General features: G+C 38.1%; 1 protein-coding gene across 1 annotated transcript in view; it reads left to right on the top strand.

The window, feature by feature from the left end:
• Positions 1 to 14,353, top strand: part of LOC145994361 (uncharacterized) — a 389,770-nt gene that overhangs the window by 218,131 nt on the left and 157,286 nt on the right. The window contains exons 9-11 of the mRNA XM_083130476.1: positions 6,275 to 6,405; positions 7,594 to 7,804; positions 8,406 to 8,476. Of these exons, the coding sequence (XP_082986602.1) occupies positions 6,275 to 6,405; positions 7,594 to 7,804; positions 8,406 to 8,476 (413 nt within the window). The remainder of the gene's footprint in view (positions 1 to 6,274; positions 6,406 to 7,593; positions 7,805 to 8,405; positions 8,477 to 14,353) is intronic.

Consider the following 14,353-nt stretch of genomic DNA (forward strand, 5'->3'; position numbering starts at 1 on the left):
TACACGGAGATGGACGCACCCTCTACGTCGGCCGTTGGAAGAAGTGGATTTTGGTGACATTAGTGACGGATCTTATGAGTCAGATCTTTTATATGGTGATAGCGAAGATTTGTGTCACCCATCAACTAGCAGTTCAGTGTCGGAGGAACCTTCGGTATAATTGTAATAATGGGTTATGTTCCCTATGGCTTGTGCCTATCTCCGTCGACAGTTAATGTGCTGCATAAAACATTGATTTGTGTAATCCCCTGATCACTTTAACTTAAAATTAGGTATCTATCGTAAAATTCAAGTAAATATATATATGTCAAAATTGAAAAACTAAATATGCTGACCAAGGCAGTAATTTATTTTATTAAAAAACATAAACTAACGTAACGTTTCAACCTTCTAGCAAGGTCTTCTTCAGACTCTGTATCAAGTACAAAAGTAACCAGATACAGCAAGAAGGGTAATATATATACACAAACATTACTCCCTCCAGACTATTTAGAAAGTTGTTTGGAACTTTCTAGCAACTTTACTTTCACCTAAAAGGCTAAACACTTCCATATAGAATGTGGTTGGACTTTTTAATCTCACGCTCTTTTCCCTTCATTTTTCTTCCTTCTCCTCTCCTCTTTTTCTCTTGTCCTTTCCACTCTTTCCAACATCTTCTTCCATTCTTTGTTTAACTTCAGTCCCCCATTCCAGTTCATTGTGTCTTCTTCGCCTTTCTTCTCTATTTCCTTGGCTTCCTTCCATTTTCTCACTAGCATTCTCTTCTCCCTTCCTATCTACTTAGCCTCATCCCACTCTATGTCATGTCCTTTTTCTCTCATGTGTTTAAATATTGCATTTCTCTCTCTCTTAAGTCGTACATCATCCCTATGTTGTTTCAACCTGTCTTTCAGCCTTTTTTTTTCGTTTCTCCTATGTACACACTCTGACATTCTTTACATTTTACTTCGTAGATAATCCCTTCTTCTTCCTCTTCTCTGTTTTCCTTTTTCTTGTTAGCATTCCTCGCTATTCCTAAGATGAAAAAGAGGAGAGGAGAAGGAAGAAAAATGAAGGGAAAAGAGCGTGAGATTAAAAAGTCCAACCACATTCTATATGGAAGTGTTTAGCCTTTTAGGTGAAAGTAAAGTTGCTAGAAAGTTCCAAACAACTTTCTAAATAGTCTGGAGGGAGTAATGTTTGTGTATATATATTACCCTTCTTGCTGTATCTGGTTACTTTTGTACTTGATACAGAGTCTGAAGAAGACCTTGCTAGAAGGTTGAAACGTTACGTTAGTTTATGTTTTTTAATAAAATAAATTACTGCCTTGGTCAGCATATTTAGTTTTTCATAATCATGGAAACAAGACTTAATGGAGTTATAATGTCAAAATTGTTTCATTAAGTGAGAAGTGCTATTAAGTGGGAGGTGGTATTGTAATATTTATTTCTTGTGGCATGTGACTATCTCTCGTGTCAGCTGTTCGTGCTGCGTTTTCTCACTCTTGCACAAAGTTGAAATATCGCTACAAAATCGCAAACCTTTAAGAAAAGGCAGCTGAACTGCCCACAGTAGAACCGAGAGAAAATAAAATGGCTACGTATCAGATAAAGCAAACACGAAGTGCAGGCTACCACATTATGACCTTCCTGAGCTTGTCGAGGAGAAACGTTGCGACAAATTGCTTGGAGTGGAAGAGTATATTTCAATCGGTTAGGGATCTGGGAGATTTTAATGCTCAGAATACTAATCGTATGGCTGTCATGAAAATGATGCGAAAGGAAAAAGATGAAGAGCTGTGGACAAGATCAGTATTATTTTGGTATTACATTCAGCTTCATGGAGTTGAAATTTCAAACTGAAGAGAAACCTCTTTAACTGTCCATGGCTTGCATGAAAAATTTTCAACAGCAAAAAAAAAAAAGGATTATATAACAATATTAAAACACGAAGGGAGTGATAAACATGATAATCATCCACATAAATATCAGATATAGCTCTTTTTAGTTCTTACGGCGGGCGCTCTAGAAGCTGGCAGGGGAAGTGGGGAGCGGGGAAGCGACCAATCCAGCACGATAAGAAACGTAGCGGCCAGTAGAACGAGTTTCACGTAGTACTTTTCCCGGCCGCGTCGTGTCTCTCGGCGCCACTGCTGTTGTCTGGTTGGTCTGTTGCGTAATCCCCGCTCCCCACTTTCCCTGCCAGCTTCTAGAGCGCCCGCCGTAAGAACTGAAAAGAGCTATAACAACATACAATCTACTTAGAACTGTCTCCAGAGGAAATTGCTGAAAAGATACATGCACACGAATTACAATTGGGAAAGCCTGACAGTGGGCTAAAAGATAATTGCAAATTCAACCCCTTTGGCAAATAAAAATCCACAAGAGTATCAGGAAATAGCAATAGATATTCAGCACGCATTTCTCATTCCCAAATCTACTGCTCCTCCAGCATTTTACAAGAGGAAAATTGAACCTAAAACTACGCATACATGGCTGTGGATTGACTGTTGTAGAACTGTCTTAAAACCAGTTTGGAACACATTTCGAAATACTTATTCAGTTTGAAATGGCTTAACACCAAGCATTTCTCGAAATACGCATTATTAACTTTAACACATAAAGTATTAGGCAAGAAGCAGCCTGCATAAATCATTGAGAAACTGAACGCAAATTTGGGCAAACAGGAACATGTAACAAGATGAAAAAAAAAATATTGTCAATCCAAGAACATAATACGACCACATACAGAAAATCATATACCGTTATTGTCACTAAAAAATGATATTCCCTTCCAACGTCCCTAACATCCATCAACAGCCATAATCTATTTTAAAAGAATGTTAAACAGTATCTACTGGCAAGGCAGCGAAATTCTTAATCACGAGCAACTTTTCAATCATAAAAATACCCACTGTAACATTTAGCAACTGTATGCATATTAATTATAACTTCATTATTTTATTTCACTTCATTATTATTATTATATTTTTCACTTTTCGAAATTACTTAATATACTTACATTGCACTAAAGACAAAAGCAACACACATTAGATACCTATGTTTTTCTTTATATACATGTACGTGTACATACTGTATATTGTAACGACCCTGCATGGTCACCACATTTAGTGATACTACGTGGTCGCTATATTATTTAAAGTGTTTTGTAAGGATGATTAAGAAAGCATGCGAAATGCCCTGCGAGGCTTACGCATTCAGTTCATCTGTTATCTAATCTTATGCAAATTTCTGTAATTGTTGTCTAACATATAGCTTGTATTGTTGTATCCTTTTGTCTTGTTCATAGTTTATTGTAACATATTTAGTTTAGCACAAAAGTGTTAAGATTGTATTACCACATGCTTTTAGTAACTTTTTATGTTAGTGATTTTTACAATGTAAAAACATGATACCTCATTGCGCGTGGGTTGCAACTTGTAATTTAAAGGGAGTTTGCAACGCTCCAGCCCGCTTAGTTCCGATTTTCTCCACCCGCCTTAGTGCTGCCATTAAACTGTTTATAAACGATGTAACGAGACCAGGAGCTGACACACCGGTCGTTCCAATGTCGGGGAGGAAACACCTCGTCCGTAGCTTACCGCAGAGGTAGAAGAAAGAAAGAACGAAATTGCGTTCGACTCTTCACGCCCCAGCGATGGATAGGGGAAGAAGACGTCGACCAACCAACGAGGAATTCTGATGTATACTTCTTTGTTATGTTATGTAAAAAATATTTTCGATGCAAAGTTAAAACCTATGTTGGTATTTGAATGAAGATTGACCACGAGGTTGAAAGCCGAGGTTAGTAAAAAAAAACGGAGCTGAGTAGACTAGTCTGGACGATTCCCCAACCAGGTTCCCATAGCCCAGCAGCAGCCAAGAAAGAAGGAAAAGAAGATAAGCAGATACCCTACTTACCGGGTCTGCCCAATACGAGCTTGTAGTGCTTCCCTTAGGTCGTGGCGGCCTAAGCCCAAGTCTCCGGGGTTCTCATAAATCCATTCTTTGTAGCTCTTCGTCTCTTGCTACTGCCTGGACATTCCAACGGACCTGTCCGTTCCCTTGCAGTAGTCCGAGTGACTCCGCGCGTCCTTTGTTCCAACATGCTTGCTATTCCGCTGGCCTCCCGGCCCGTCCCTCTCAATTGCTTGGACGACTCCCGCGAGCCCCTGCCCGTCCCTCGCAATTGACTTGGACGCTTTCGCACGTTGTCCCCAAACGGCGCGGAACGTGACAACTTCAAACACTGTTATTGGTTACACGCACTAATGGATGTCCCTAAATTAAATTAGGCCCCTAACACTTGCCACGTACAAGTCATCTGATGCAAGTGTGCAAGACAGGTAATTTACACGGGTATAAATGTAAATAAAGTTTTACTGGTCAACTTCTTACTTTTCCTTGCTAAATCCCGCAAGCCCGGAGATATTTTGAGTTCATGTCACCGGCTGGCTACATGCTAGCGTATATGGGTACACTTTTGCATCGCTTCTTGGTGTAGTGTGTAGAGCGTGGGGGGGAACGTTGCAATTGTTCTTATTTGCATTGATTTGTAATGCTTTTCATGTTTTTAATTTCTTTCAACGGATACCCTTCTTTCCATTGTATTGTTTTAATCTCCCAGACAAGGGTTTGTTGTAAGAACAGCCCTAGAGGCCGAAACACTCCCGCTCTAATGAAGACGGTTTTGTTATTATTATTATTTTAAAATTGAGGTTCAGGGAAACTGGGGACATATATATTGGGTGTAACAAAATATTTTAAAGATATATCAAAAAAAATAATTACCCTTGCATTTTGAAGCACTGCATACTCTCAATACATATAAACCAGAATAGAGAGTGCAGTTTTGTGAGTGGTACTTTGGAAAATGTAGCTAAGAGATAAATTAGGCAAAGAGGTTCGGCATTCACCAGATCTCATGTCACTAGACGTTTTGAACAGGGATGCATAAAAGATGAACGTGTATGGTACAAAACGGACAAGGTTCGACACATTTAAGACATCCATTGAACAAGAATGCTTCACACACACACCGAACAAAATGATTCTAGGTATTCACCATTCAAGACTTCGAGTTCCCACGAGTTCCTGGAGCAGAACGATGATGGATTTGAAATTACACGGTTGACAAGGAAAAAGTATTCATGTGTGTAGATAGATTAATGAACACTAACGTTACAATCATTCAAAGAGTGTAAACATTTTATTGCGACACCCGGTGTTTTTACATATATGCATACAGGGCGATTCAGCAAAAGTATGCAAAACGCAAACAGGAAATGAGAGATGCACCAACAAAAAAATGAGATAGTGTACCTAGGGTCGGAAGACAAGTGTAAAGAGTTATGGGTAGAAACATGTCGATCTCAAGAGTGTCCTGTCGTCCACATCATCGGATAATAATTGACGTGCATGGACCGGCTGGAATACAATGACTAGTGTTGCCCACGGGACGAGACGGGACAGGCTTTTAAAAATTCGAGACGAGACGAGATTGATCATGTGTCCCTTTGACAAACGAATATTTTCGAGACGAGACAGCATTTCACAGCATTTCCACGAGACGAGACAGGCCAAAGTCTCGTCTCGTGGGCAACACTAACAATGACAAGCGATATTAATAGACATTTATTTACGCACAATAGTTATATGCTCACAAAATTGTAAAGTAGTGTCACTGCACTTTCAAAACGGTGTTAACAACTTACAGTTAGGCATCTAACAAAAGTTTTCTTCAAAATGACGGCTGTCAACCACAATGGAAGCATGATGAAAGGTTCTGCGGCAGCCTTTTAAATGTCTCTGGTGTTTTGCAAATAATACAACACGAGCGACAATCCTGGTCACTAGTTCCATGACTCTGTTGACTGGGGTCTCATGATAAAGTGATTTGAGTTACCCCTAGACGAAAATCGAGTGTATACTTGTCGGGTAACCTCAAAGGACAGGTAATAGAGCCTTCTGTCTAATCTAGCGAGCAGGAGAAGAAGCTATCATCCATATGGCGAAATGTGGCGGTGCTCCCTATCTCGATACCCCATCTTCTCCGACCCTACGTTACTTACATCATACTGATCAGTCATGCAACACCCAATTCTTGCTTCCATTTTGCAATAGTTTCTGTGTGTTAGGATTACATTTCTTCTAGATTACTTACTATATTATTTTTAAAACATTACTTTATGTTGTTTTGCCAATGAGTGTTTGTCTTGAAAAAAATGAAAACTGACGATACAAAATTGCATTATTTGATTTTAAATTAACTAAATCTCTTTATTGATTTGCAGCATACACCTACTTTAAAAGTCCACCCCTAATGGTACTATTCAGTTTCAAACAGTTAACCATCAGTTTCTCCTTGGATGCTGATAATTTTAAAGGAGAGGGGCACCCTAAGTTCTATGAAGTACAAATTCGTGTAAGTAAGAACATTTCTCGTTTATATGCTTCGAACATGTCACGGGTACATATCAAGTCTCGGTGGTCGAAATGAGTCGAATGTTTGATTGAGGATTCTGTCACAGTTAGATCCGTGGTACATGGCTGGTACCTGGATCTGGAAGTGAATATTTGTGTGCAAATATGTAAAGAAAACAACTACAAAGTAACAAATGTTTGAACAGTCGTAAAGAGCACGAGTTTTTCTTAATATACAAGAATATATTCTGCCACTAATATATTCCAATATATATATTAAAATTTATCTTTGGGGATAGAAACAAATATATCGTTGGAATGACAATAACCTGCCAAACTATAAATTAACCTTATTACAAGAAAGCTTGCCTTTACAATATTGTCTCTTCAAATGTGTACGTAACGTGCTTAGCAACTGAATGTTGTGTAATATTTAGATAATTTTCAGGAAATGATGAAGGTGATGTATATCGAGGTTTTTTTACATATTCGCCGGATATTGATGAATATACTGTACTTATGAAATAACTTTCATTGTGTAATCCCACATGCACTCAAAGTAGCAAAGCAACGTCTTATTTGGAGGTGCTGTTTCAAACTAAGCTGGCACAACCATTATAATTACTTACGTTTCAATTTTTTAATGAGAATATTATGTTACCATCTTAAATATCTCGTCATTTGGTTATCTTGCGCTGTGCGTAATATCATTCTTGGAATCGAAGGTCTCGAAAACATAGAGAATTCCTCCAAAGTTAAAAGGAAACTCCAACAGATTTTTAATTTTATGCTGCTATATCTTGCTCCACTTTGGATTTATGTAGCTTTCAGAAAATGAATAGCTGGGAAAAGGAATGTTCTTCTTAAATGATGGTAAATAATACAAAAACAGTGGTTGTCTTTTGCAGTAAGTAAACCTACAGGTACACTACACTGTTGGAGGATTTGTTAATTCAAAATGTTACCCCACTATTGGGTGCTTCTGTTGAAGATGATGGAAGGATTCCAAACATTTTATGGCACTCAGTCTTACTAAAATACCCACTGTATAAAATATTTAAAAAATAATTTGTCTTGCAGGACAGTAATTTACAAAATAGTAAGGACTGCAGACCAAGAAATACTATGTGTATAAATTTATCCTATTAATGGTCTACGCAGATACTGACGATTGCACTTATATTGACAGAGACAAGATAAAGATGACGAATGGAGAGAAGAAACTCCGTGTTTAATTTCAGCCGAATTATCGGAGAAACCAAACAATGTTGTGGTCTACAACATATCCAACCTGTCTTCAGGAAGAAAGTACACAGTTCGTGTAATATTATACGACGATGATGGAAGCTCGTACAAAGGGGAAGAAGTTCCACAGTTAATGGCGGAAACCAAATGTATAGGTGGGTATTTAAAAGTTAAGACCTTGTTGTCATTTGAAGGTCATATGCATCAATTATTCCTTCTAATTTAGTTTCTATACCATAATTGAAATTTTAAGAATTTGTTTATTCAAAGTAATAATATAATGGAAATATTTCTTGACTATTTTGAAGTGAGGTTACTAGTTATATGTTCATTTCCAGTCATTCAAAATTATAATTTGTGACTGGTATAAAATTGCAAGTTGGAATGATAAAGAGAGAGAGAGAGAGAGAGAGAGAGAGAGAGAGAGAGAGAGAGAGAGAGAGAGAGAGAGAGAGAGAGAGAAAGGAGCATGACCTGAAATTTCACTGCTCTAAAATATTTTGGAAAATATTTAATTCTAGTAGCTACCATACAAGGCATGTGTACGAAATGATTATATGGGTAATCGTATGTCTTGTGTATCTTAATAATCTCTTTCTCTCTCCCGGTCTCTGTTCCTATGTAGGAAATACATGGAAATCCTTTGCTCAATGCTACTAATGTATTTTATAACTTTAATTGCATATATGGGTATATTGCAAAACTCTTGTTATAAACATAAGGTAATGACATTTGTGAGACATTTGTTCTATTTAGTTCCAGATAATTTTGATTACAATCTACAACCAAGGAATATAGCCTCAACGAGTTTCAACGTCACCTGGAATGTAAGTTTGGAATTTCTATATAATAACATCAATGTCAGTGTTCTCTTAACAAGTATGCTATCTTTCTTCAGCAGTTGTATTTGTCTGATAACGCAGCCTATATCGAGCAGGCTCAACCTAAAATTTCAATGAAATAAATTAAGTTAAACGATTGTTTCTACTTTTTAAACTTATACTATGGAAGTATAATTTTGTTGCTCGAAAGATATTGCAACGTCCTCCGTCGTTGACGAAGACACACACTTTTGCTCGGCGGAGAACGACATTGCGGAGAACGGCAACATTTCGTAATATGCATAAATTTACCCATAATGCTAAGTGTATCTTCAGTGGAGAGATGAGACTCCATAGGTCTCAGGGATCGGATGTTAAAAGAGCTTCTCCAAAGATATCAGATGAAATGGAACCAATAGCTTTTACCTCAACAGAACAACAGGTGATGAAAGTTTATATGCCAGTTTATTTCCTTAACAAAAAAATAATGTATATATATACGTTTTTTTAAAAAAAAACTACCCAGGGATAACAATAATAAGTACCTTAAGAAGCTTACTAAAATTGTACTATACATATATACAAGTAGGGAAACGGAAAAACACATTTCTTACTTCAGCTGGTTTCTTAAAAAGCAACCGAGATACTTTCCCATTATTAGGAGGGAGTAAGCCGAAACTAAATATTATAAGGGCCTTTTATCTCTTTCACCAAAAGGTGGAGTTTTAACTTCTCTATGTGCTTGGACTCTCGCCTTAGCAGAGAGCACCTTCTCTCGCCTGAAAGCGGAGTAGTGGGATTCGTGTATGGTGCTTGGACTCTCACCTTAGCTAAGGGCACCTTCTCTCGCCCGAAAGCGGAGCAGAAATTCTCCTCGGTGCTCGGACTCTCGCATAAGCGGAGGGCACCTTCTCTCCTTTAGGTGTTTAGTCTCTCGCCGTAGCGGAGCACACCTTCTCTCGCCCGAGGGCGGAGTTGATCTTCTCCTCCCGCAGGCGGAGTGCAACTAACTTACCAGCCAGGCCAACGCCTTTATATAAGGTTGGCGATGCTAGCGTAAGCGAACGGAAAATTATTGAACTACATATATTAACATTAAATAGTTACAAAAGTTGATTATACATAGAGGTGGATCCGTCTTTATTTTTGACGATCCCAGTTCGTTACAATCTTGAACTAACAATATTTACAATAAACAGTTACAAAAGTTGATCATAGAAGCTAACAAACTTAGATGTGGATCCGTCTTTACTTGTGACGATCCGTTACAATAATCCCTCCTCCTCTGGGGAAAAAGAAAAAAAATTGAGTTTAAATAGGTTAAATGTTTTGCCAAAAGATATCTTTTTCTTTTTTTTCTTTAAAGAACACTAATACTAAAACAATTTACTCATATATGAGAACATACTCTTCAAACCCTTCTTAAATTAAAAGTCAATTTCGTTTGAGAAATCTCACAAACGGAAACCTCCTGGGCACTCGGATAAGAAGTCTTCGAAGCATAGCTATATACCAAGGATAAGGCCTAGGTGAGTCACCCAAAATAGCCGTAAATTGAGGAACCAATAAAGAATCCTTACTGTTCCAGTCCAAAATTCTACAACTGTTCTTACAGCCAGCTTCAAAACGAACCACTGTGTTATGTAGGGGAGAAGAAACTATCACGTCTGTTGAACTCTTGGAGCAGCTGATGGAAGTTTGGTCTTCGCCGGAAACAGTTTTCACTGGCGAGGTTTCCATTACATCCCAGGCATTGGCCTCATTGTTCATTTACTGGTTGGCAGTCTCCAGTTTGCGGTTTTCAGCTTTCAACATCCTTACGCTTTCAATCCAAAGTTGTATCTGAGACGATTCAGGTACTTGCGGTTTGTTTGAAGGGACAACACTTTGCGGCTCTACACAAGAGCACACATTTATCGTGTCCGGTGAGACTAAAGCGGTAGGTTTCACCATTGGGAAAGATAGCGGAGAGTCAGGCTTCACAAACACCGGGACAGAAGAAGTAGATACTAACTGGGTCTTGTCCACACTAGATTTTATCGACACACTTTTCCTTGAGGACACCTTGCACAAATCCAAAATTCCTGCATGACTTGGGGAATATCGCAAAGAGCTGTATCCCCACTGCAGATTATAGGCCGCCATGCACTTTAACAAAGCACTTTTCTACTGACGAGCTGGTTTCCTCCTTCGTCTGAGTTCTTCGGGATCTCGCAGAGGTGGTATTAGTTCAATGCCTCTTTTCATCCTTGACACAGTCTCACATAGAACTGTCAACTTCGGGTTGGCTAAGGTCAACCTCTCCTTCAGTCTCTTTTCATCCGGGAACACTTTACGACGACAATCCATTGTGATGAAATCTCAGAAATACTTCTAACGCGTGGTTGACACGTTCAGTTCTTATCCTCGACTGAACTTTCATACGTTGAACTAATTCTTAAATAAAGACAGAAGCACAGCTGTGTGACGCTAACGCCACCAAGTTCAACAACTGACAATCTCTTACGATTCGAAAAGAGCACATTCATATAAACTTCAACATGTATTAGTCCTTCACAATTTGTTACCCTTACACATCTCAAGTTAAAGCTTTAACATTTATAAAACTCTTTTTCCATTGTTGCTAAACTATATAAAAGAACGTAATTACTTCGGCAGATTGAGCATAAGTTATTCATTACATATAAGCGGCTTCCTGCAAGCTACTTAAGCCTTTATACTCGGGATTTTTATACGCTCTTCATCTTCGGAGACACTCGCTCTGGCACGCCTTTCTGGCCTTACTGCACTCGAAGGAATTGGTACTCTGACCTCTATATACAAACTCAAGCCTTACCAAAATACATTCATCTTTGCAATCTCACTGCCCACGAGCCTTTCATCGGGATCTTCAACAGTTCTATCATAAGCCACAACATCACCTCCTTGGAGTCTTATCTTCTGTTCCTCATTTTCATAATAGGGTCAAAAATAGATTTCTCAATACATATTGCTGATCAAATCATAGTCCTTTGAAACCTCTGTCTTATGCTTCAGTCTATATATATATATATATATATATATATATATATATATATATATATATATATATATATATATATATCTTCTGGATCCCGCTTTACGAGTGCCAATATTTATGCATCTGGCCAACATTCAGGTGCAAAAATTTGAGCAGTCTCAACGTTTTATGTACTAAATTCACAACAAATCAGTCCCATTCACCTGTCAGGCCACCAGAATTTAAGGAATGGTCCTGGAGCCAATTTTATGCTGTCGGGCGCCAATAATCTATGCAATGGTGCTCACACTACTTTCACTTTCACTGGACAGTCCTTTTAAGGTCCATATCACACGGTTCTGTCGGCTTCACTAAATTCCACATTTCTGTCGGCTTCAATTAATTCCACAGTTCTGTCGGGCTTAATTAATTTTACAGTTCTGTCGGGCTCAATTAATTTCACAGTTCTGTCGCCTTCCATTAATTTCACCGTTCTGTCGGGTCATTATAAAGCTGTCGGCTCATTACGTTGGGAGCCATTTATTAATACAATCGGGCTACACTTATTTATTTCCGTATCTTGCCCCACGTCGGGCGCCAAATATGTATGCAACGTCCTCCGTCGTCGACGTAGACACAGACACTTTTGCTCGGCGATCGCGTTCCGGAGAACGACAACATTTTGTAATGTGCATAATGCTAACTGCAAATTCAGTGGAGAGATGAGACTCCTTAGTTCTCAGGGATTGGGTGTTAATAGAGCTTCTCCAAAGATATCAGATGAAATGGGACCAATAGCTTTTACCTCAACAGAACAACAGGTGATGAAAGTTTATATGCCAGTTTATTTCCTTAACAAAAAAATAATGTATATATATATATATACGTTTTTTTAAAAAAAAAACTACCCAGGGATAACAATAATAAGTACCTTAAGAAGCTTACTAAAATTGTACTATACATATATACAAGTAGGGAAACGGAAAAACACATTTCTTACTTCACCTGGTTTCTTACAAAGCAACCGAGATACTTTCCCATTATTAGGAGGGAGTAAGCCGAAACTAAATATTATAAGGGCCTTTTATCTCTTTTACCAGAAGCTGGAGTTTTAACGTCTCTATGGAGCTGGGACTCTCGTCTTAGCGGAGAGCACCTTTTCTCGCCCGAAAGCGGAGTGGGATTCGTGTATGGTGCTTAGACTCTCGCCTTAGCGGAGCAGAAATTCTCCTCGGTGCTCGGACTTTCGCATAAGCGAAGGACACCTTCTCTCCTTTAGGTGTTTAGTCTCTCGCCGTAGCGGAGCACGCCTTCTCTCGCCCGAGGGCGGAGTTGACCTTCCCCTCGGTGCTCGGACTCTCGCATAAGCGAAGGGCACCTTCTCTCGCCCGCAGGCGGAGTGCAACTAACTTACCAGCCAGGCCAACGCCTTTATATATGGTCGGCGATGCTAGCGTAAGCGAGCGGAAAAATATTGAACTACATATATTAACATTAAATAGTTACAAAAGTTGATTATACATAGAGGTGGTTCCGTCTTTATTTGTGACGATCCGAGTTTGTTACAATCTTGAACTAACAATATTTACAGTAAACAGTTACAAAAGTTGATCATAGAAGCTAACAAACTTAGAGGCGGATCCGTCTTTACTTGTGACGATCCGGGGTCGTTACAATATTAAAATTTAAAGACTGCATTTTTTTACAGTGCATTGTAATTATTCAGCAAGTAATATTTTATATTACAATAATGAACGAATATCCTTAAGAGTACATTATCATTTTCTCGCGACTTTTTTCTTATATAATAAAACACACGTGTAACTACATGTAACTAAATAACAATTCATTCAGTCATATATATGAGGGATCCAGAGCACAAATGGTGTAACTGCATTGAGAAAAACACTTTTGACAAACAGGATAATTCATTAAAAATTATATGAAATATTAATAAGAGTAAGAAAACCTTATATTGATATATATAAGATAGTAGATATTCAAATCTTTTAAAGTGTGTCAGAATAATACATATCATGCAGGAAATAGTAAAAACAATAATCATACTAGTAAAAATTATGAAGTTACTTAGTTTGTTCACCGAACATTTTTACAAATAATTTACTTTAGCTTATAGTCAGTGGCACCTACTTACATGGGCCCATGGGGTCCGAACCCACCCACTAATTGCCGTGCTGAGGCTCGGATTATTAGGTAAATAGATATTTTTTCTGCGAGTATATATGACCTCGTAAGTGAGTTACAAATCCCGATCATGGTAACTCGAGCCTATATACCAAAGTTTATTTCACATAAAAACACATATTTTCTTTATTTTCGCTCATAAATGTATAAAATGCATGTTTTGTAGCAGAAAGTTCACACAAAATTTCATATCTACTTAAATTTTCTAATTTTGTTTAAAGATTTTTCAGAAATAAATCAAAAGTCATTTTTTTACAGAATAAGAAGATAAGCGAGTAATATAAGTCTCGGTACCTAAGGTAAAACCGAGACGTTTGAAATTAGAGTTTGAGAATCTAGAGAAGTTTTCAAAAGCATACATAAGTATAATATATAATGAGATTAATATGATAAATATAAAATAAGATATAATAGATAAAATGTAGAGAAAATAATTCAGAGTCCAATAGGGCCCATAGAAAACTGGAGTGGCCTTCAAATGAAGACCACCAGGAACAATAGATAGCATGGAATAATATACAGGAAGAGAGAATATGATAATAAAGGAAATTTACAAGATGAGAACTGCGGGTGGACCAAGAACACCCACCACAAGATGCAGAAGATAAAGTAAAGTAAGATGGACTAAAAGGCTCTCCCAGAAGCTTAGGGAGTGCCTGGTCATCTTCTCCTGCACAGCA

The sequence above is a fragment of the Lepisma saccharinum genome, chromosome 10 (assembly GCF_977018435.1).
Source record: "Lepisma saccharinum chromosome 10, izLepSacc3.1, whole genome shotgun sequence".
Taxonomy (NCBI): domain Eukaryota; kingdom Metazoa; phylum Arthropoda; class Insecta; order Zygentoma; family Lepismatidae; genus Lepisma; species Lepisma saccharinum.